General features: G+C 34.4%; 4 protein-coding genes and 1 long non-coding RNA gene across 5 annotated transcripts; all 5 read left to right on the top strand.

The window, feature by feature from the left end:
• Positions 1 to 1,457: 1,457 nt before the first annotated feature.
• LOC146899868 (uncharacterized) lies at positions 1,458 to 4,126 on the top strand. Its single transcript, XR_015021644.1, has 3 exons — positions 1,458 to 1,959; positions 2,710 to 2,751; positions 3,819 to 4,126. It is a non-coding gene; the product is annotated as an uncharacterized LOC146899868 (long non-coding RNA).
• A 279-nt stretch (positions 4,127 to 4,405) lies between these two features.
• On the top strand, positions 4,406 to 5,243 carry LOC146899867 (uncharacterized). The gene has a single exon (XM_085733126.1). It carries the CDS (start codon positions 4,482 to 4,484, stop codon positions 5,241 to 5,243), a length of 762 nt encoding a protein of 253 aa, XP_085589252.1. The 5' UTR covers positions 4,406 to 4,481.
• A 234-nt stretch (positions 5,244 to 5,477) lies between these two features.
• LOC146899866 (uncharacterized) lies at positions 5,478 to 6,371 on the top strand. The gene has a single exon (XM_085736862.1). The coding sequence runs from the start codon at positions 5,478 to 5,480 to the stop codon at positions 6,369 to 6,371; it is 894 nt and encodes a 297-aa protein (XP_085592988.1).
• Positions 6,372 to 10,687: 4,316 nt separating this feature from the next.
• Positions 10,688 to 11,525, top strand: LOC146899865 (uncharacterized). The gene has a single exon (XM_085733125.1). It carries the CDS (start codon positions 10,764 to 10,766, stop codon positions 11,523 to 11,525), a length of 762 nt encoding a protein of 253 aa, XP_085589251.1. The 5' UTR covers positions 10,688 to 10,763.
• A 234-nt stretch (positions 11,526 to 11,759) lies between these two features.
• On the top strand, positions 11,760 to 12,653 carry LOC146899864 (uncharacterized). The gene has a single exon (XM_085736861.1). It carries the CDS (start codon positions 11,760 to 11,762, stop codon positions 12,651 to 12,653), a length of 894 nt encoding a protein of 297 aa, XP_085592987.1.
• Positions 12,654 to 22,585: the final 9,932 nt, after the last annotated feature.

Genomic DNA, 22,585 nt, shown 5'->3' with positions numbered 1-22,585 from the left:
TCATATAGGAGTTTAGGCATTTTAGTGACTTGTTTTGCAAGATTCTCCATGGAAAACTCCAAATATTATGCAAATATGTCATATATGCTTTTGAGCTTTATTCTACCCAATGTATGCAGGAAATGACAAGCAAGGTACAAGAAAGAAGAATTTGAACCAAAGGTAGGACGCTTTCGCGTCCTATGGACGCTTAAGCGTCCACAATGTCGTATGCAACTCTTTGCACGCTTTCAGGACGCTTTCAGGACGCTTTTCATGATTCAAGTAGGACGCTTTCGCGTCCTCATCACGCGAAAGCGTGCAAGCTCCAGAGGCAAACCGTCTTAGGACGCTTTCTGCACGCCATTAGCACGCGAAAGCGTGCTCATCTACTTTTGCCAGAAGATATTTTCACTGCATACGTGGCAGCTTGCTATTGGTCACTGGGAGATTTTTGTGCAGGACGCTTAAGCGTCCTGAGGACGCGAAAGCGTCCAACACGAGTGCAATCCCAATTAAATAGATTTTTTACCTCTCTTTGGAGATTCACTATTCCATTGAAAACATTTTACACATTTCTAGAGAGAGGTTAGAGCTATTTCATAGAGAGAAACACAAAGCAAGTGATTAAGGAGTAGATTCAACCCTAGATTCATTGAGACATCAAGGATCTTGGCATGGAATCTTCATCTTTCCTTCATTCCTTGCATTAGTTTACATGTCTATATGTAACTATCACCTTCTTTGTAGTATTGAGGTAACTATCAAGCTATTATGTAATCTTTTGATCTTTTAATATATAAGGTTCTAGCTTAATGATTCAATATTGTTGTTATTCTTGCTTTTAATGCTTTCAAAGAGATTCAAGATGATTTGGACACAAACTCTTGAATCTAGAACTAGAATAACAATCTATCTTATGTTATATCACTCTTGACAAGTTTGTAAACCTTTGATAATTACTTGTAATCAAGATTTTAATGCTTTCGGATACTTAATCAGGCTGGACACGGTCGATTAAGTTATCCGATCGACTTTGTTATCGTTTAAGGAATTTGGACACGAATGTTTAAACGCTAACTTGGAAATAATGATGTCGCTTTGGACACGAAGGATATTGTAGAAATGATTGTAATAATATTGGTTATAAAGCTAGAGTCTGTTAATCGATCGAGAGATTGCTGCTGTTATGCTTGCTCGTTATCTTATACCGCAAGCGAAATAGTTCGATCCCCTCTCGTTTTTACTTTAGTGTCAAACATGGATATAGTGTTACACACAAACAAATTATATCCAAACCCTTAATGTGAACGATTGTGTAAATGCTTATGATTAAACGTAACTCCCTGTGGAAACGATCCTATATATACTCACGTGTACATAGTTATATGACGTGTAGGAAAAAACCTACATCAAAATGGCGCCTGTGACACCCTATTTTTTTATGCATTATTTAGTGTGTTTTTGCTGTATTTTACTCTGAATTAACTGATAATTAAATTCTTTTCTAGAAAGTGAATTTAGGAAAAATAATGTTATATATTAGAACTATAATATTATAACAGGCTATGTTAAAAATTTCGGCTTAAAATTCTACCGGATTTCGGACAGCGATTTGCTCGACTGTATAAATTTTATTACCGAAATAAATAAATAAATATATTTTTGAAACCAGAAAAATATATATGATAGGATTATATGATTAATTATATTATTTATGATTTTTTTAAAAACAATATTGGATAAGAATGTACAGTATAGATAAGAATGTAAGTATACTGATAAGAATTAGTTTATCCATTGGCGTGGCACTATGCATGAATGTTACTGAATTAGCAACATGAGTATATCTCTTATTCCTTTAGCAAGAAAACGTGGCACTCTTTTGCACCACAAAATCTTTCACTTGTTTCCTATAAATAGGCACTTACTCTCTTTGTTAAAATCACAAACCTGCACAATAGCATAACAAAAGCAAAGGTGTGAATCTTAGTTCTCTTTTATTTTTTTAACTACTTTGTTTAATATTCTAAAAATAAACTAGTTCTTTTATTCCTTTGTTTTGTTTGTATTATTTTAGTCCAAAATGTTTCTTCATGTAACTTAGCTAACCACTAGAAAATAGTTTGGTCTTTCAATAAGCTTTTGTTGAAATTAATATTTTACTTATGCCTTAGAGAACCAAAACTATAAATCTCACTAGATTTTCACAAATTAACCAAAAATAATGAGTTATGTTAGCCATATTTTTAGTGATAGAGTTGATTAAAATGGAATAGTCATTTTCTTTAAAGATTAGTAACAAAAATTTATTTATTAAATTCTTACTACACATTTAGGAGTTTAAACACTTAATTATGTAAATTTAATTAAGTTGTATCTATTGATATATATATGGTAGGTATTAGAATTTATTTTTAAAGTTTTGATAACTCATAATTATTTTTGGAAGATTGGGTTAAAATTAATAGAAATCCATCATGTTAAAATTTCTAAAGTTATTCTAAGTAAGAAAAAAAAATAACCATTACTTACACCACGTGAATAATCTAGTTTATTATAGTTATTGGAAAATTATCTTTAGAATTTTTTAATGTTAATGTTATTACGTTCCAAATTTATGGTCAACTCTATAATTATTAAAATTACCTTAACTTTTAGCATTTAATAATTTTAGTGTTTATTTCAATGATAGTTAGTTAAGAGATAATTATTTTGATGAGTAATTAGGTGTTGAAGAAGGTGATTACTCAAGTTTTGAAAAGTTGAAAGGTAAGGGGATATACTTTAGAGAACGCCCAAGATATATATGTATATTATCACATGAGATTAAGAAAATTTGTGTATTTAATTGTAGTATTAATCTGTTTTAAATATATATTATTAACGAGCAAATTTGATTATTTATATTATTTATTGAAATGGACAGTAAGTAGAAAGAAGAAATTCTAGAAAACATTCTAAATATTATGCATACATATACATATATTAAGTAATCAGTTAAACGTGGTATTGTAAGTATATATAATATATTTTTCTTAATTTATTTATCTTATAACTAACTCACAGTTATTATTATTAATTTTATTTGAAGAAATTTCTCTTAAGGTACATTTAGGACTTTTGACAATTAAATTGTTAAGTCGATTGTTGATGAAAACAGTTGTGTTGAAGATTTACAAAAATAATAATTTTTGTAAAGAGTAATACAGGTTGTTTCTTATAATACGATAACGTATATAAGACTGAGGATAGGTTCGGTTGGGTCGACTACAGACCTTCTGGGGATCACAGGCGTTTTGAACTCCTACCAATAGTTAGTGATGGCTTCTCTAACTGGAGGAAATCATAATACCCGACGCAGTGATACCTGACTGTGCAGGACTATCTATAATAAGGTGCAGCGATCGGGCCAGAATGGTTGGAGTAGAGATTATATATCTACTCGTTGCAAACAATCATGTTATGGCAGTTGAGACGGCCTTACACTCATAATAGAGGTCTCCATGGAGTAGGTTTAACCAAGATGCTACTAACAAGTCAAAACTATAACCTTTGGTATTGATTATGATAAAGTGTTAAGTGATCTTTGTTTTGACTAACTTTGATGTGTGTGGTTGCCATAAATTATTGTGTGCTCAATTGATTTATATTTCCTTGTGATTATTTAATTTCTACAGGATTTAATGGTGAAAGAAATTACATGTATAATGGTGTTATATATTTCTTTATTTAAAAAAAAATATTACATGTAACTATAAAATATTATGTATCATCATGTAATATTATTAGCATTTAGTTAACCTTGTGTGCGAGTATTTCACCCTTACAATTTGCAGATAATGTCGGGGAAGTCATTGAGTCACTCGGGGAACCGAAGGATTGAGTATCTGGAGGAAATAGGAGATGCAGTTTGGGAATTGGATATGGTGTCCCAAACACTGATATGCACAGGAATAAGTAGGACAACCATAGGAATCGAAAAACTAGTTATCTCTCCTTATGTTTAATTAGTTTGACTTAAGTATGACGTACTTTAACTTGCAGGTGTTTGTAAAATATCTAACTAACCCTGACAAGCCTGAATATGTAAGCCTAAGGGCAAGATAAATAACGTCGTGTAGAATATATTGATGCATATTTTATATCCTTGTGTTTTATTTATTTTTATGTTTTACGATCAAGAGCTAAGACTTTTATTTAAAAAAAAAAAATGCAAGAAAGATATTTATTTAAATTAAATTTTTAGTAACCAAATTAATTTACTAGTAAAAGTAAGATTTATGAACTTAATTCGCTTTAGACTCAAGTATCAAGACGTAACACCATTTTCTATCGTTACGGAAAATGGGGCGTTACATTAGTGGTATCAGAGCACGGTTGATTCTTTCGGGAACGTTAGAGGATGTCTGTACTTATTGCGTTTGTTTGTACTAACTTTGTATAGATTATTATATTATTTAATAATTAGGTTCTAACCAATTAGGACTTTTAGGAACCCAATGAGTCGTAGAAATAATCATATAGAAGCCGAAAACGGAGAGGCAAGCAATACCGAAGGAGGTATGGGAAGAGCTATTCAAGCTATGGCAGAAATGGCAGCAACCATTGCAGAACAAACTGCTGCAAAGGCTGAAAGGGATATTCGAAAGCAACAAAGGGAAGAAAGAAATGCTGAAAATAAAGGATTGGTAGATTTCAGACGTCACGATCCTCCACAATTTCTTGGAGAAACCGAACCAGAGAAAGCTGACTTATGGCTCCAAGAGATAGAAAAGATATTCGCTGTGTTGAGGTGTCCTGACGAAGTAAAGGTAACATATGCATCTTACTTACTATTGGGAGATGCCGAATACTGGTGGAAAGGAACTCGCAAGATGATTGAAGCTAACAATCAAGATATTACTTGGGAAATATTTCGTACGAAATTTCTCGACAAGTATTTTCCTAGAAGTGCTAGGACTGCAAAGGAACAAGAATTTCTGACCCTGAAACAAGGAGGAATGACGATTGGAGAATATGCAGCAAAGTTTGAGTCGTTGGCAAAATATTTTCGTTTCTTTCAGGACCAAGTGGATGAAGATTGGCTATGTGAACGATTTGAAGGTGGACTGAAGCATAGCATCAAAGAATCTGTCTTGCCACTAGAAATTCGTCAATTCCAACCACTTGTAGAAAAATGCAGGAAGATAAAAGCAATGAAGGAAGGTGGAATCAATCGAGGAAGTGTGGGTGGACCATCTAGGTCTAAATATCCAACTTAAGGGTGGAACCATAAAGGAAAGCAACCGTATAAAAAGCCTTACTCTCGAACTGCGAGTAATAATCAGAATCAGAGACCCTATCGTCCAGTTACATCAGCCGTTGGAAATGGATCAAACCAAAACCAGAATCAAGAACTCACTCGAAGGTGCTACAAATGTGGAAAACAAGATCATTTGGCTAACACTTGTCCCGAAACAGGAATAAAGTGTTTCAAATGTGGGGATATAGGACACATGGCCAGGGAATGCAGGAACCAAAAAGTTGAACCCGTGGTGAACAATGTGAGAGCTGCAAGGCCAAAGGAGAAAGGAAGGGTTTATACTCTAAGTGGTGTTGAGGCTTCTCAATCTAAAGATCTTATACAAGGTAGTTGCGATATGACGGGTAATCTCTTAACTGTACTATTCGATTCTGGAGCAACTCATTCTTTTATCTCAATAGATCGTGTGAAACAATTGAGTTTGTTTGTAACACCACTGCCTTTTGATTTAATCATTTCTACTGCAACTGCTAAACCCATAGTTGCAAACACTGTTTGTTTAAAATGTCCTCTTGTCATCCACAATAGGAAATTTCTTGTTGACTTGATATGTTTGCCTTTAACACAATTAGATGTGATTTTAGGCATGGATTGGTTATCTTTCAACCATATCTTTTTAGACTGTGCACGTAAAACTGTAGTGTTTCCTGATTCTGGGAATTCCGAGCTTATATCTGCTAATCATGATATAACTTCTTCAAAAGAAGGAGCTCAAGGGTACATGTTATTATCTTCTGTAGAAGTTGCGAGAGAAAACGTTTTGAACCAAGTCCCAATAGTGAATGATTTTCCGGAAGTATTTCCAGAAGACGTTCCTGGTTTACCCCCGGTAAGGGATATCGAGTTTTCGATCGATCTAATCCCTGGATCAGGTCCGATCTCCATCGCACCATATAGAATGTCACCTACTGAGTTAGCAGAGTTAAAAACCCAACTTGAAAATTTGTTGTCAAAACAGTTCATTAGACCAAGTGTATCACCTTGGGGAGCTCCAGTACTGTTAGTGAAGAAAGAGCAGCATAATTCAGTTTGGGAACTGATGGGATTTAGAGATGCAATGGGAGAGTTTGTATCCCAAATAATTTAGAAACGAGGAAACTAATTTTAGACGAAGCACATAAGAGTACATTGAGTATTCATCCAGGAGCAACCAAAATGTACCAAGATTTGAAGCTAAGGTTTTGGTGGCCCGGAATGAAAAAGCAAGTGGCGGAGTATGTTGCTTCATGTCTAACATGCCAAAAAGCAAAAGTGGAACATCAAAGACCAGCCGGTATGCTTCAATCGTTAGACATTCCAGAATGGAAGTGGGAGAGTATTTCGATGGATTTTGTTGTGGGATTACCGAGAACCAGACATAATTTTGATTCAATTTGGGTTATCGTAGACAGATTAACCAAATCAGCACATTTCTTACCAGTGAATATTAACTACAATGTGGACAAGTTAACTGAGATTTATATCAAGGAAATCATCAGATTACATGGGGTACCTTCAAGTATTGTTTCAGACCGAGATCCAAAATTTACATCTCACTTTTGGCAGAGTTTACAAAAAGCATTGGGGACAAAATTAAGATTAAGTTCAGCTTATCACCCTCAGACGGATGGACAAACTGAAAGAACAATTCAATCTCTAGAAGACTTGTTGAGAGCATGTGTTCTAGACAATAGAGGAAGTTGGGACGATCTACTACCATTGATCGAGTTTACATACAATAATAGTTTCCACTCAAGCATAGGAATGGCACCTTATGAAGCTTTGTATGGGAGAAAATGTCAGACACCGTTGTGTTGGTATCAAGATGGAGAGAGCATCATGTTTGGACCAGAAATTGTTCAACAGACAACGGAGAAAGTTAAACAAATTCGCGAGAAGATGAAGGTTGCACAAAACAGACAGAAAAGCTATTCTGATCAGAGAAGAAGACCTCTCGAATTTCAGGAAGGAGAACATGTATTTTTGAGAGTCACATCAACGACTGGGGTAGGTAGAGCTATTAAGGCCAGAAAACTCACTCCAAAATTCATTGGGCCATACCAAATTATTCGTCGTATTGGTCCAGTAGCCTATCAAATTGCTTTACCTCCTTTTCTTTCAAATATTCACAATGTGTTGCATGTTTCACAATTAAGGAAGTATGTCCCTGATCCATCTCACATAATTGAACCCGATGAAGTCCCATTAAAAGAGAACTTGTCATACGAGACGTCTCCTGTAAGGATCGAAGATAGAAGAATCAAACAACTAAGAGGGAAGCAGATTTTCTTGGTCAAAGTTCTATGGGATCAAGTAACCGGAGATTCAACGTGGGAGTTAGAGGATAATATGAGATTGCAATATCCATATTTATTTCAAGGTATACAATTTCGAGGACGAAATTTTTTTAAGTGGGGTAGTAATGTGACACCCTATTTTTTTATGCATTATTTAGTGTGTTTTTGCGGTATTTTACTCTGAATTAACTGATAATTAAATTCTTTTCTAGAAAGTGAATTTAGGAAAAATAATGTTATATATTAGAACTATAATATTATAACAGGCTATGTTAAAAATTTCGGCTTAAAATTCTACCGGATTTCGGACAGCGATTTGCTCGACTGTATAAATTTTATTACCGAAATAAATAAATAAATATATTTTTGAAACCAGAAAAATATATATGATAGGATTATATGATTAATTATATTATTTATGATTTTTTTAAAAACAATATTGGATAAGAATGTACAGTATAGATAAGAATGTAAGTATACTGATAAGAATTAGTTTATCCATTGGCGTGGCACTATGCATGAATGTTACTGAATTAGCAACATGAGTATATCTCTTATTCCTTTAGCAAGAAAACGTGGCACTCTTTTGCACCACAAAATCTTTCACTTGTTTCCTATAAATAGGCACTTACTCTCTTTGTTAAAATCACAAACCTGCACAATAGCATAACAAAAGCAAAGGTGTGAATCTTAGTTCTCTTTTATTTTTTTAACTACTTTGTTTAATATTCCAAAAATAAACTAGTTCTTTTATTCCTTTGTTTTGTTTGTATTATTTTAGTCCAAAATGTTTCTTCATGTAACTTAGCTAACCACTAGAAAATAGTTTGGTCTTTCAATAAGCTTTTGTTGAAATTAATATATTACTTATGCCTTAGAGAACCAAAACTATAAATCTCACTAGATTTTCACAAATTAACCAAAAATAATGAGTTATGTTAGCCATATTTTTAGTGATAGAGTTGATTAAAATGGAATAGTCATTTTCTTTAAAGATTAGTAACAAAAATTTATTTATTAAATTCTTACTACACATTTAGGAGTTTAAACACTTAATTATGTAAATTTAATTAAGTTGTATCTATTGATATATATATGGTAGGTATTAGAATTTATTTTTAAAGTTTTGATAACTCATAATTATTTTTGGAAGATTGGGTTAAAATTAATAGAAATCCATCATGTTAAAATTTCTAAAGTTATTCTAAGTAAGAAAAAAAAATAACCATTACTTACACCACGTGAATAATCTAGTTTATTATAGTTATTGGAAAATTATCTTTAGAATTTTTTAATGTTAATGTTATTACGTTCCAAATTTATGGTCAACTCTATAATTATTAAAATTACCTTAACTTTTAGCATTTAATAATTTTAGTGTTTATTTCAATGATAGTTAGTTAAGAGATAATTATTTTGATGAGTAATTAGGTGTTGAAGAAGGTGATTACTCAAGTTTTGAAAAGTTGAAAGGTAAGGGGATATACTTTAGAGAACGCCCAAGATATATATGTATATTATCACATGAGATTAAGAAAATTTGTGTATTTAATTGTAGTATTAATCTGTTTTAAATATATATTATTAACGAGCAAATTTGATTATTTATATTATTTATTGAAATGGACAGTAAGTAGAAAGAAGAAATTCTAGAAAACATTCTAAATATTATGCATACATATACATATATTAAGTAATCAGTTAAACGTGGTATTGTAAGTATATATAATATATTTTTCTTAATTTATTTATCTTATAACTAACTCACAGTTATTATTATTAATTTTATTTGAAGAAATTTCTCTTAAGGTACATTTAGGACTTTTGACAATTAAATTGTTAAGTCGATTGTTGATGAAAACAGTTGTGTTGAAGATTTACAAAAATAATAATTTTTGTAAAGAGTAATACAGGTTGTTTCTTATAATACGATAACGTATATAAGACTGAGGATAGGTTCGGTTGGGTCGACTACAGACCTTCTGGGGATCACAGGCGTTTTGAACTCCTACCAATAGTTAGTGATGGCTTCTCTAACTGGAGGAAATCATAATACCCGACGCAGTGATACCTGACTGTGCAGGACTATCTATAATAAGGTGCAGCGATCGGGCCAGAATGGTTGGAGTAGAGATTATATATCTACTCGTTGCAAACAATCATGTTATGGCAGTTGAGACGGCCTTACACTCATAATAGAGGTCTCCATGGAGTAGGTTTAACCAAGATGCTACTAACAAGTCAAAACTATAACCTTTGGTATTGATTATGATAAAGTGTTAAGTGATCTTTGTTTTGACTAACTTTGATGTGTGTGGTTGCCATAAATTATTGTGTGCTCAATTGATTTATATTTCCTTGTGATTATTTAATTTCTACAGGATTTAATGGTGAAAGAAATTACATGTATAATGGTGTTATATATTTCTTTATTTAAAAAAAAATATTACATGTAACTATAAAATATTATGTATCATCATGTAATATTATTAGCATTTAGTTAACCTTGTGTGCGAGTATTTCACCCTTACAATTTGCAGATAATGTCGGGGAAGTCATTGAGTCACTCGGGGAACCGAAGGATTGAGTATCTGGAGGAAATAGGAGATGCAGTTTGGGAATTGGATATGGTGTCCCAAACACTGATATGCACAGGAATAAGTAGGACAACCATAGGAATCGAAAAACTAGTTATCTCTCCTTATGTTTAATTAGTTTGACTTAAGTATGACGTACTTTAACTTGCAGGTGTTTGTAAAATATCTAACTAACCCTGACAAGCCTGAATATGTAAGCCTAAGGGCAAGATAAATAACGTCGTGTAGAATATATTGATGCATATTTTATATCCTTGTGTTTTATTTATTTTTATGTTTTACGATCAAGAGCTAAGACTTTTATTTAAAAAAAAAAAATGCAAGAAAGATATTTATTTAAATTAAATTTTTAGTAACCAAATTAATTTACTAGTAAAAGTAAGATTTATGAACTTAATTCGCTTTAGACTCAAGTATCAAGACGTAACACCATTTTCTATCGTTACGGAAAATGGGGCGTTACATTAGTGGTATCAGAGCACGGTTGATTCTTTCGGGAACGTTAGAGGATGTCTGTACTTATTGCGTTTGTTTGTACTAACTTTGTATAGATTATTATATTATTTAATAATTAGGTTCTAACCAATTAGGACTTTTAGGAACCCAATGAGTCGTAGAAATAATCATATAGAAGCCGAAAACGGAGAGGCAAGCAATACCGAAGGAGGTATGGGAAGAGCTATTCAAGCTATGGCAGAAATGGCAGCAACCATTGCAGAACAAACTGCTGCAAAGGCTGAAAGGGATATTCGAAAGCAACAAAGGGAAGAAAGAAATGCTGAAAATAAAGGATTGGTAGATTTCAGACGTCACGATCCTCCACAATTTCTTGGAGAAACCGAACCAGAGAAAGCTGACTTATGGCTCCAAGAGATAGAAAAGATATTCGCTGTGTTGAGGTGTCCTGACGAAGTAAAGGTAACATATGCATCTTACTTACTATTGGGAGATGCCGAATACTGGTGGAAAGGAACTCGCAAGATGATTGAAGCTAACAATCAAGATATTACTTGGGAAATATTTCGTACGAAATTTCTCGACAAGTATTTTCCTAGAAGTGCTAGGACTGCAAAGGAACAAGAATTTCTGACCCTGAAACAAGGAGGAATGACGATTGGAGAATATGCAGCAAAGTTTGAGTCGTTGGCAAAATATTTTCGTTTCTTTCAGGACCAAGTGGATGAAGATTGGCTATGTGAACGATTTGAAGGTGGACTGAAGCATAGCATCAAAGAATCTGTCTTGCCACTAGAAATTCGTCAATTCCAACCACTTGTAGAAAAATGCAGGAAGATAAAAGCAATGAAGGAAGGTGGAATCAATCGAGGAAGTGTGGGTGGACCATCTAGGTCTAAATATCCAACTTAAGGGTGGAACCATAAAGGAAAGCAACCGTATAAAAAGCCTTACTCTCGAACTGCGAGTAATAATCAGAATCAGAGACCCTATCGTCCAGTTACATCAGCCGTTGGAAATGGATCAAACCAAAACCAGAATCAAGAACTCACTCGAAGGTGCTACAAATGTGGAAAACAAGATCATTTGGCTAACACTTGTCCCGAAACAGGAATAAAGTGTTTCAAATGTGGGGATATAGGACACATGGCCAGGGAATGCAGGAACCAAAAAGTTGAACCCGTGGTGAACAATGTGAGAGCTGCAAGGCCAAAGGAGAAAGGAAGGGTTTATACTCTAAGTGGTGTTGAGGCTTCTCAATCTAAAGATCTTATACAAGGTAGTTGCGATATGACGGGTAATCTCTTAACTGTACTATTCGATTCTGGAGCAACTCATTCTTTTATCTCAATAGATCGTGTGAAACAATTGAGTTTGTTTGTAACACCACTGCCTTTTGATTTAATCATTTCTACTGCAACTGCTAAACCCATAGTTGCAAACACTGTTTGTTTAAAATGTCCTCTTGTCATCCACAATAGGAAATTTCTTGTTGACTTGATATGTTTGCCTTTAACACAATTAGATGTGATTTTAGGCATGGATTGGTTATCTTTCAACCATATCTTTTTAGACTGTGCACGTAAAACTGTAGTGTTTCCTGATTCTGGGAATTCCGAGCTTATATCTGCTAATCATGATATAACTTCTTCAAAAGAAGGAGCTCAAGGGTACATGTTATTATCTTCTGTAGAAGTTGCGAGAGAAAACGTTTTGAACCAAGTCCCAATAGTGAATGATTTTCCGGAAGTATTTCCAGAAGACGTTCCTGGTTTACCCCCGGTAAGGGATATCGAGTTTTCGATCGATCTAATCCCTGGATCAGGTCCGATCTCCATCGCACCATATAGAATGTCACCTACTGAGTTAGCAGAGTTAAAAACCCAACTTGAAAATTTGTTGTCAAAACAGTTCATTAGACCAAGTGTATCACCTTGGGGAGCTCCAGTACTGTTAGTGAAGAAAGAGCAGCATAATTCAGTTTGGGAACTGATGGGATTTAGAGATGCAATGGGAGAGTTTGTATCCCAAATAATTTAGAAACGAGGAAACTAATTTTAGACGAAGCACATAAGAGTACATTGAGTATTCATCCAGGAGCAACCAAAATGTACCAAGATTTGAAGCTAAGGTTTTGGTGGCCCGGAATGAAAAAGCAAGTGGCGGAGTATGTTGCTTCATGTCTAACATGCCAAAAAGCAAAAGTGGAACATCAAAGACCAGCCGGTATGCTTCAATCGTTAGACATTCCAGAATGGAAGTGGGAGAGTATTTCGATGGATTTTGTTGTGGGATTACCGAGAACCAGACATAATTTTGATTCAATTTGGGTTATCGTAGACAGATTAACCAAATCAGCACATTTCTTACCAGTGAATATTAACTACAATGTGGACAAGTTAACTGAGATTTATATCAAGGAAATCATCAGATTACATGGGGTACCTTCAAGTATTGTTTCAGACCGAGATCCAAAATTTACATCTCACTTTTGGCAGAGTTTACAAAAAGCATTGGGGACAAAATTAAGATTAAGTTCAGCTTATCACCCTCAGACGGATGGACAAACTGAAAGAACAATTCAATCTCTAGAAGACTTGTTGAGAGCATGTGTTCTAGACAATAGAGGAAGTTGGGACGATCTACTACCATTGATCGAGTTTACATACAATAATAGTTTCCACTCAAGCATAGGAATGGCACCTTATGAAGCTTTGTATGGGAGAAAATGTCAGACACCGTTGTGTTGGTATCAAGATGGAGAGAGCATCATGTTTGGACCAGAAATTGTTCAACAGACAACGGAGAAAGTTAAACAAATTCGCGAGAAGATGAAGGTTGCACAAAACAGACAGAAAAGCTATTCTGATCAGAGAAGAAGACCTCTCGAATTTCAGGAAGGAGAACATGTATTTTTGAGAGTCACATCAACGACTGGGGTAGGTAGAGCTATTAAGGCCAGAAAACTCACTCCAAAATTCATTGGGCCATACCAAATTATTCGTCGTATTGGTCCAGTAGCCTATCAAATTGCTTTACCTCCTTTTCTTTCAAATATTCACAATGTGTTGCATGTTTCACAATTAAGGAAGTATGTCCCTGATCCATCTCACATAATTGAACCCGATGAAGTCCCATTAAAAGAGAACTTGTCATACGAGACGTCTCCTGTAAGGATCGAAGATAGAAGAATCAAACAACTAAGAGGGAAGCAGATTTTCTTGGTCAAAGTTCTATGGGATCAAGTAACCGGAGATTCAACGTGGGAGTTAGAGGATAATATGAGATTGCAATATCCATATTTATTTCAAGGTATACAATTTCGAGGACGAAATTTTTTTAAGTGGGGTAGTAATGTGACACCCTATTTTTTTATGCATTATTTAGTGTGTTTTTGCGGTATTTTACTCTGAATTAACTGATAATTAAATTCTTTTCTAGAAAGTGAATTTAGGAAAAATAATGTTATATATTAGAACTATAATATTATAACAGGCTATGTTAAAAATTTCGGCTTAAAATTCTACCGGATTTCGGACAGCGATTTGCTCGACTGTATAAATTTTATTACCGAAATAAATAAATAAATATATTTTTGAAACCAGAAAAATATATATGATAGGATTATATGATTAATTATATTATTTATGATTTTTTTAAAAACAATATTGGATAAGAATGTACAGTATAGATAAGAATGTAAGTATACTGATAAGAATTAGTTTATCCATTGGCGTGGCACTATGCATGAATGTTACTGAATTAGCAACATGAGTATATCTCTTATTCCTTTAGCAAGAAAACGTGGCACTCTTTTGCACCACAAAATCTTTCACTTGTTTCCTATAAATAGGCACTTACTCTCTTTGTTAAAATCACAAACCTGCACAATAGCATAACAAAAGCAAAGGTGTGAATCTTAGTTCTCTTTTATTTTTTTAACTACTTTGTTTAATATTCCAAAAATAAACTAGTTCTTTTATTCCTTTGTTTTGTTTGTATTATTTTAGTCCAAAATGTTTCTTCATGTAACTTAGCTAACCACTAGAAAATAGTTTGGTCTTTCAATAAGCTTTTGTTGAAATTAATATATTACTTATGCCTTAGAGAACCAAAACTATAAATCTCACTAGATTTTCACAAATTAACCAAAAATAATGAGTTATGTTAGCCATATTTTTAGTGATAGAGTTGATTAAAATGGAATAGTCATTTTCTTTAAAGATTAGTAACAAAAATTTATTTATTAAATTCTTACTACACATTTAGGAGTTTAAACACTTAATTATGTAAATTTAATTAAGTTGTATCTATTGATATATATATGGTAGGTATTAGAATTTATTTTTAAAGTTTTGATAACTCATAATTATTTTTGGAAGATTGGGTTAAAATTAATAGAAATCCATCATGTTAAAATTTCTAAAGTTATTCTAAGTAAGAAAAAAAAATAACCATTACTTACACCACGTGAATAATCTAGTTTATTATAGTTATTGGAAAATTATCTTTAGAATTTTTTAATGTTAATGTTATTACGTTCCAAATTTATGGTCAACTCTATAATTATTAAAATTACCTTAACTTTTAGCATTTAATAATTTTAGTGTTTATTTCAATGATAGTTAGTTAAGAGATAATTATTTTGATGAGTAATTAGGTGTTGAAGAAGGTGATTACTCAAGTTTTGAAAAGTTGAAAGGTAAGGGGATATACTTTAGAGAACGCCCAAGATATATATGTATATTATCACATGAGATTAAGAAAATTTGTGTATTTAATTGTAGTATTAATCTGTTTTAAATATATATTATTAACGAGCAAATTTGATTATTTATATTATTTATTGAAATGGACAGTAAGTAGAAAGAAGAAATTCTAGAAAACATTCTAAATATTATGCATACATATACATATATTAAGTAATCAGTTAAACGTGGTATTGTAAGTATATATAATATATTTTTCTTAATTTATTTATCTTATAACTAACTCACAGTTATTATTATTAATTTTATTTGAAGAAATTTCTCTTAAGGTACATTTAGGACTTTTGACAATTAAATTGTTAAGTCGATTGTTGATGAAAACAGTTGTGTTGAAGATTTACAAAAATAATAATTTTTGTAAAGAGTAATACAGGTTGTTTCTTATAATACGATAACGTATATAAGACTGAGGATAGGTTCGGTTGGGTCGACTACAGACCTTCTGGGGATCACAGGCGTTTTGAACTCCTACCAATAGTTAGTGATGGCTTCTCTAACTGGAGGAAATCATAATACCCGACGCAGTGATACCTGACTGTGCAGGACTATCTATAATAAGGTGCAGCGATCGGGCCAGAATGGTTGGAGTAGAGATTATATATCTACTCGTTGCAAACAATCATGTTATGGCAGTTGAGACGGCCTTACACTCATAATAGAGGTCTCCATGGAGTAGGTTTAACCAAGATGCTACTAACAAGTCAAAACTATAACCTTTGGTATTGATTATGATAAAGTGTTAAGTGATCTTTGTTTTGACTAACTTTGATGTGTGTGGTTGCCATAAATTATTGTGTGCTCAATTGATTTATATTTCCTTGTGATTATTTAATTTCTACAGGATTTAATGGTGAAAGAAATTACATGTATAATGGTGTTATATATTTCTTTATTTAAAAAAAAATATTACATGTAACTATAAAATATTATGTATCATCATGTAATATTATTAGCATTTAGTTAACCTTGTGTGCGAGTATTTCACCCTTACAATTTGCAGATAATGTCGGGGAAGTCATTGAGTCACTCGGGGAACCGAAGGATTGAGTATCTGGAGGAAATAGGAGATGCAGTTTGGGAATTGGATATGGTGTCCCAAACACTGATATGCACAGGAATAAGTAGGACAACCATAGGAATCGAAAAACTAGTTATCTCTCCTTATGTTTAATTAGTTTGACTTAAGTATGACGTACTTTAACTTGCAGGTGTTTGTAAAATATCTAACTAACCCTGACAAGCCTGAATATGTAAGCCTAAGGGCAAGATAAATAACGTCGTGTAGAATATATTGATGCATATTTTATATCCTTGTGTTTTATTTATTTTTATGTTTTACGATCAAGAGCTAAGACTTTTATTTAAAAAAAAAAATGCAAGAAAGATATTTATTTAAATTAAATTTTTAGTAACCAAATTAATTTACTAGTAAAAGTAAGATTTATGAACTTAATTCGCTTTAGACTCAAGTATCAAGACGTAACACCATTTTCTATCGTTACGGAAAATGGGGCGTTACAGCGCCGTTGCCGGGGAGTAGCGGATAATTTCATAAGTATCGAAACAATTTTGTCATGTTAAGCAATTTTGCACAAACTGGTTCTTGTAAATTTGTTGTACATATATACACCTATACTTTCTTTTATGTTACTAACCACTTGGTCAAGCCGATGTGTCCAATCAAGTATTCAAAGGAATCTTAGAAAAGAAGGTCGTGTTGGCATCACGAATAGATTGGTCAGTAAAGCTTGATGAGGCATGTGAAAGCCGTACCACTTGCCGGTTGAACTAGAGCACGAAGCGTTTTGTGCGCACAAAGCGTTTTGATTTCTTAATTTTGACCAAGAGTAAGTGGGCGAATAGAGGAAGGTTCAAATACAAGAATGCGGAGAAATGCGCGACAAGCGTTGAATCCTCAAAAGTGTACAAGGAGAAGGTGAGCGCTATCATGGCAAGAGGATTGTGAAACAAAACTTTGAGCCTGGACAAATGGTGTTACTGTGTAATTCATGATCTCGGTTAATCCTGGGAAAGTTCAAGTCTAGGTGGTCTAATCCGTTTACAATCAAAGTAAAAAAGCCTTATGGAACGGTAGTGTAGAAGTTCCAATGACAAAGTCCGACTGGACGGGGAATGGGTAAAGATTGAAGCCCTACTTCGGTGGTGAAATTGATCGGAATTTGTCGACGATTTCACTAATCGAACCGTGATTTCTTCAAAGATAAAGGCGTCGAGCTCATGACGTAAAACAAGCGCTTGCTGGGAGGCACACCCAGTTTTGTAAGTATTTTTATGTTATGCATTTAGTTTTAGTCATTTAGCAATCAAAGCAAGAAATGTAAAAAGCAAAATTTTGAGCATACTTGGGAGGACGCTTTCGCGACAGGAGGTCGCTTAAGCGTCCTACACGTTGGTTTGAAAGAAAAAAAAAATAACGTTTTCCAAGGGGATTAACTCCCCTTTATCACAACTAACCACCCCACTTCTCTCATTCACGGTTTCACAAACCCAAACACACACAAAACTTCCATTTTCTTCTCTCATCTCACACACACAACCAAAAAAATCTAACCTTAATCATTTCAAGTCAAGCACTTACACAATTCATTCATTCATCATCATTTGCTGCCGTATTCATCATCTCAACAGGTTTGTTTTGCTTGTTCTTATCTTATTTAAAATTGAAAAATTCATGTGTAACATGCTTAGAAAAGGCTAGGGTTAGGTTTAGAGACTTAGTTGTGATTAGAGACTGTTTTAATAGGAAGCTAGGATGAATAGAACAAGATTTGCATAAAAAATGCCATGAACATTCAAGTTTTGAAATTTTGACCCATTTTGAATCTTTTGAAGAATTAGGGTTTGAATGTTTCTTGTGAATATTTCTTCATCACTAGTTAGTTTTAGAAACCAAGGAAGGATAATGTTGTTGAAAATATGTTGGATTGGTGTTGTGTTGGAATTTTGGGATGAAATTATGCAGGTGCAGATGGAGGACGCTTTTCATCAGTTCTGAGGACGCTTAAGCGTCCAAAAAGCGTGCAAATGGCAGAGTCTTCATGATAGCACGCTTTTGAGGTCGCTTAAGCGTCCCAAAAGCGTCCTCCCCCAGTCATTTATTTTTCTGTGCTTTTCGAATCTGTGTAACAATGTTGATTCCATATGTGTTCTAATTGAATTTTATCATTTGTATATGGACTTTTCTGGTTGTTTTGCAGATGGCACCTAAAAACAAAACCACCGGCACCAAACGAACTAGAGGTTCCACTTCCGGAACCATTGAGCGTTCCATACCCGTACCACGTATTTTTGACCGTAACCGGTACTCTTCCGGGAAACATCTCATGAGGTACAATGAATTGAACAAGGGCACCTAGCACGAGAAAACATTCAACATCAACCCGACTGGCAATTATGCCCACATCCTTAACATGATAACATCTAGGAAGTGGGATAAGCTTTTGACACCTGAAACCCAAATTAACCCAGACATTGTGCGAGAGTTCTACGCCAATGCTTTGCCTAATTGTGAGAAAACGGAGATGGATGCTAGGTTCACATACACTAGTTTTGTTAGGGGTACCAATGTGAGGTTTGACCGAGACACCATTAACACATATCTCGGTAACCCCCTAGAGCTTGACCCACCCGAGGATCCTACTATCCCCACCCTTTGTGCCTATGGAGAGATGGAGAGAGACAAAGATTACAGCTTTAGGCAAATAGCTAGAGACATACTCTTACCAGGGAAAACTTATAACAAGGGAAAAAAGAGCCAGGAGTATACAACCGCCAATTTTAGGGACATGAAACTTGAAGCTGGTATTATATTCCAATTCTTGGTGCATAATGTCGTTCCTAGGAGTCATGTCACAACCACACCTATGGCTGCCCTACCTTTGCTTTGGCACATTCTTCAAGGAGGGCAAGTAGATGTTGCCCGAATTATTTCTGACCAGATGAAGCATGTCGCATTATGTGGTTTCATAGGGAAAATAACCAAGCTATCCTTTCCTGGTCTACTTATGGGTCTACTGAAAGACCAAGGAGTCATCATACCTGAGCCTAGAACAGAAAAGCTTAAAGGAGTGGTTGATGATCGATACATTTTCATCCATTCCCAAAGACTAGCTGGAGTTATACCACATGAGCCCGAGCCTGAGCATGACCAGGAGGATACTCAGCAGCAGGAGGATGTGCACCAGGAGGATACTCAGCAGCAGGACATACCTCATCCTCCTACTTCATTTGAGTTTTCATCTTTTCAGGCTTATATGATGCAGTACGAGCAGAGACAGGAGCAGCGGGACCATTTCATTATGGACCAGAATGCTGCACTTTACAGGAGCCACAGAGGCATCTACCAGTCACTGTATGAGGCTCGCATGGACCCTGCTTACCAGATGTTGTCACCTGAGACTTACATGGAGGCTTGTAGATGGCCTGGGGACAGGCCAATTTTCCCAGGAGGGGGCAGTGGTGCAGCTTTTGGTGGCCCTCAGGGTGATGATCATGACATGGATGATGATGATGCGGCAAACTGACAGCATCAGCTTGTATTTTTAGTGATGCTTTGATATTTCTGCTTTGACTATTTATGTTTATGTTTTTATGTTGATGTTGGAACAATTTAAATGCTTTTGTACTTATACTTTTTGAGCACGGTTTCGAGTGTTCAACATTTTGGTTTAGTTAAATTTCATTTTGGGTTAAATAACTTAGCTTGTTGTTTGGTTTTTAACTTATTGCTTTGGATGAAAATTTTGTTTAAACTTGCTTGTGTTTCGTCAAAAGAAAGATTGCTCATGAACATCAAAGTTTAAGGTGCTCCAAGGAGCCAATTATTGAGCAAAAGCAGATGAGTGATAATGTTATGAATTGTGAGAAAGCACAAAGCCAAGGTATTAGTTTCCCGTTATTCTAGGTTTTTACTAAGAATTTGAAACAAGTACTTTGCACAAAATGTATCTCATTTAATTCTTAACATAAACATAAATATTTATGAACCACTTAGTACTTAACATAAATGTGAGGTAGCTTCAATCTGTTGTATATATGCTGGAGACCGATAATCACCGTCTAACTTGTTTTAGTTATGTTAAATCTGATAATTAGTTTGAACTGTTTGAAAGCATGGAAAGGATAAAGGCACTTTTTGAATTGAGAGTAACCTACTTGACCACATAAAGCCTACCTGTGAGAAGAGCGAGTACCTGATACCCCAATCTGAGCCAAATGAATCAAGTCCTCAAACATGAACTGTCAATATTCATAAGCACAATGCTTGTTGAATTTGCCTGAAATTTTTCAAAAATCCAGTTCATGGTTGAATCTTATAGGACTTTGATATTTTTACTTTGTTGAACCCTTAACCTTTTTGTACTTTGTCCCTTGCCTTAGGATAGGGGAACATTCAATTAGAGTTTTGTTGTATTCAAGTTGGGGAGAAAAAGGAGGCATTATATGTCAAGTTTGTGGTGAAATTGTTAGAATAACCTGACAACATAGAATCAAAGAAAAAGTTGTACATTTGATAAAGAAAAGAAAAGAAAAGAAAAAAAGAAGAAAAATAAAGTACAAAATCAAAAATAGAATAAGTTGTCAAGGTTATTAGTTTGATTGTTAATCACCAAAGGTTGTAATTATTGGTAGGGAAGATATTGGATTTCAAGTTGTATTACAAAGAATGTTCCTCTTTGATAGGCTTTCTGATCAATTGCCCCACATATGACATTTCTTTTGTAGCCCGGCCAAGTTATAACCCTTGAAAGACCTTTTGATCCATGCTTTTATGCTTTTTGAGACGATATTCGGATGGACACCTAACTTAAATAGGATGTTAGCATGATTGTTGGATGTGTGTTCATTACCTCACTTATTGTTATCATAGTATTGCATTTACTTTTAAAGAAGTGTGTTAGGTGTGGTTCATAGATAGTTATGTTTATGTTTTGAAGTTTATGATGTATAGTTTGTGCTTAGGACATATTTCCCATTCTTAGTTTGCACCTAGAGTAGCGGAGGCCTTCATGCTTGCCAGTGCGATCATATTTGAATCACCATTTGTTTAAATTTTTGTTTTGAATAGTTTGACACCATGTTAAAAACCTTGTCCAAAGCCTTGTTAGTTTCCTTTTCAATTGATTTGTTTGAGGACAAACAAAAAGCCAAGTTGGGGAGAGTTTGATAAGTGTTTAAAAGTGATATATTTCATATAGGAGTTTAGGCATTTTAGTGACTTGTTTTGCAAGATTCTCCATGGAAAACTCCAAATATTATGCAAATATGTCATATATGCTTTTGAGCTTTATTCTACCCAATGTATGCAGGAAATGACAAGCAAGGTACAAGAAAGAAGAATTTGAACCAAAGGTAGGACGCTTTCGCGTCCTATGGACGCTTAAGCGTCCACAATGTCGTATGCAACTCTTTGCACGCTTTCAGGACGCTTTCAGGACGCTTTTCATGATTCAAGTAGGACGCTTTCGCGTCCTCATCACGCGAAAGCGTGCAAGCTCCAGAGGCAAACCGTCTTAGGACGCTTTCTGCACGCCATTAGCACGCGAAAGCGTGCTCATCTACTTTTGCCAGAAGATATTTTCACTGCATACGTGGCAGCTTGCTATTGGTCACTGGGAGATTTTTGTGCAGGACGCTTAAGCGTCCTGAGGACGCGAAAGCGTCCAACACGAGTGCAATCCCAATTAAATAGATTTTTCACCTCTCTTTGGAGATTCACTATTCCATTGAAAACATTTTACACATTTCTAGAGAGAGGTTAGAGCTATTTCATAGAGAGAAACACAAAGCAAGTGATTAAGGAGTAGATTCAACCCTAGATTCATTGAGACATCAAGGATCTTGGCATGGAATCTTCATCTTTCCTTCATTCCTTGCATTAGTTTACATGTCTATATGTAACTATCACCTTCTTTGTAGTATTGAGGTAACTATCAAGCTATTATGTAATCTTTTGATCTTTTAATATATAAGGTTCTAGCTTAATGATTCAATATTGTTGTTATTCTTGCTTTTAATGCTTTCAAAGAGATTCAAGATGATTTGGACACAAACTCTTGAATCTAGAACTAGAATAACAATCTATCTTATGTTATATCACTCTTGACAAGTTTGTAAACCTTTGATAATTACTTGTAATCAAGATTTTAATGCTTTCGGATACTTAATCAGGCTGGACACGGT

The sequence above is a fragment of the Medicago sativa genome, chromosome 8 (genome assembly GCF_051527215.1).
Source record: "Medicago sativa cultivar Bolivia chromosome 8, Bolivia_mono, whole genome shotgun sequence".
In the NCBI taxonomy this organism is placed as follows: domain Eukaryota; kingdom Viridiplantae; phylum Streptophyta; class Magnoliopsida; order Fabales; family Fabaceae; genus Medicago; species Medicago sativa.
This window is presented reverse-complemented; position numbering and strand designations above follow the sequence as displayed.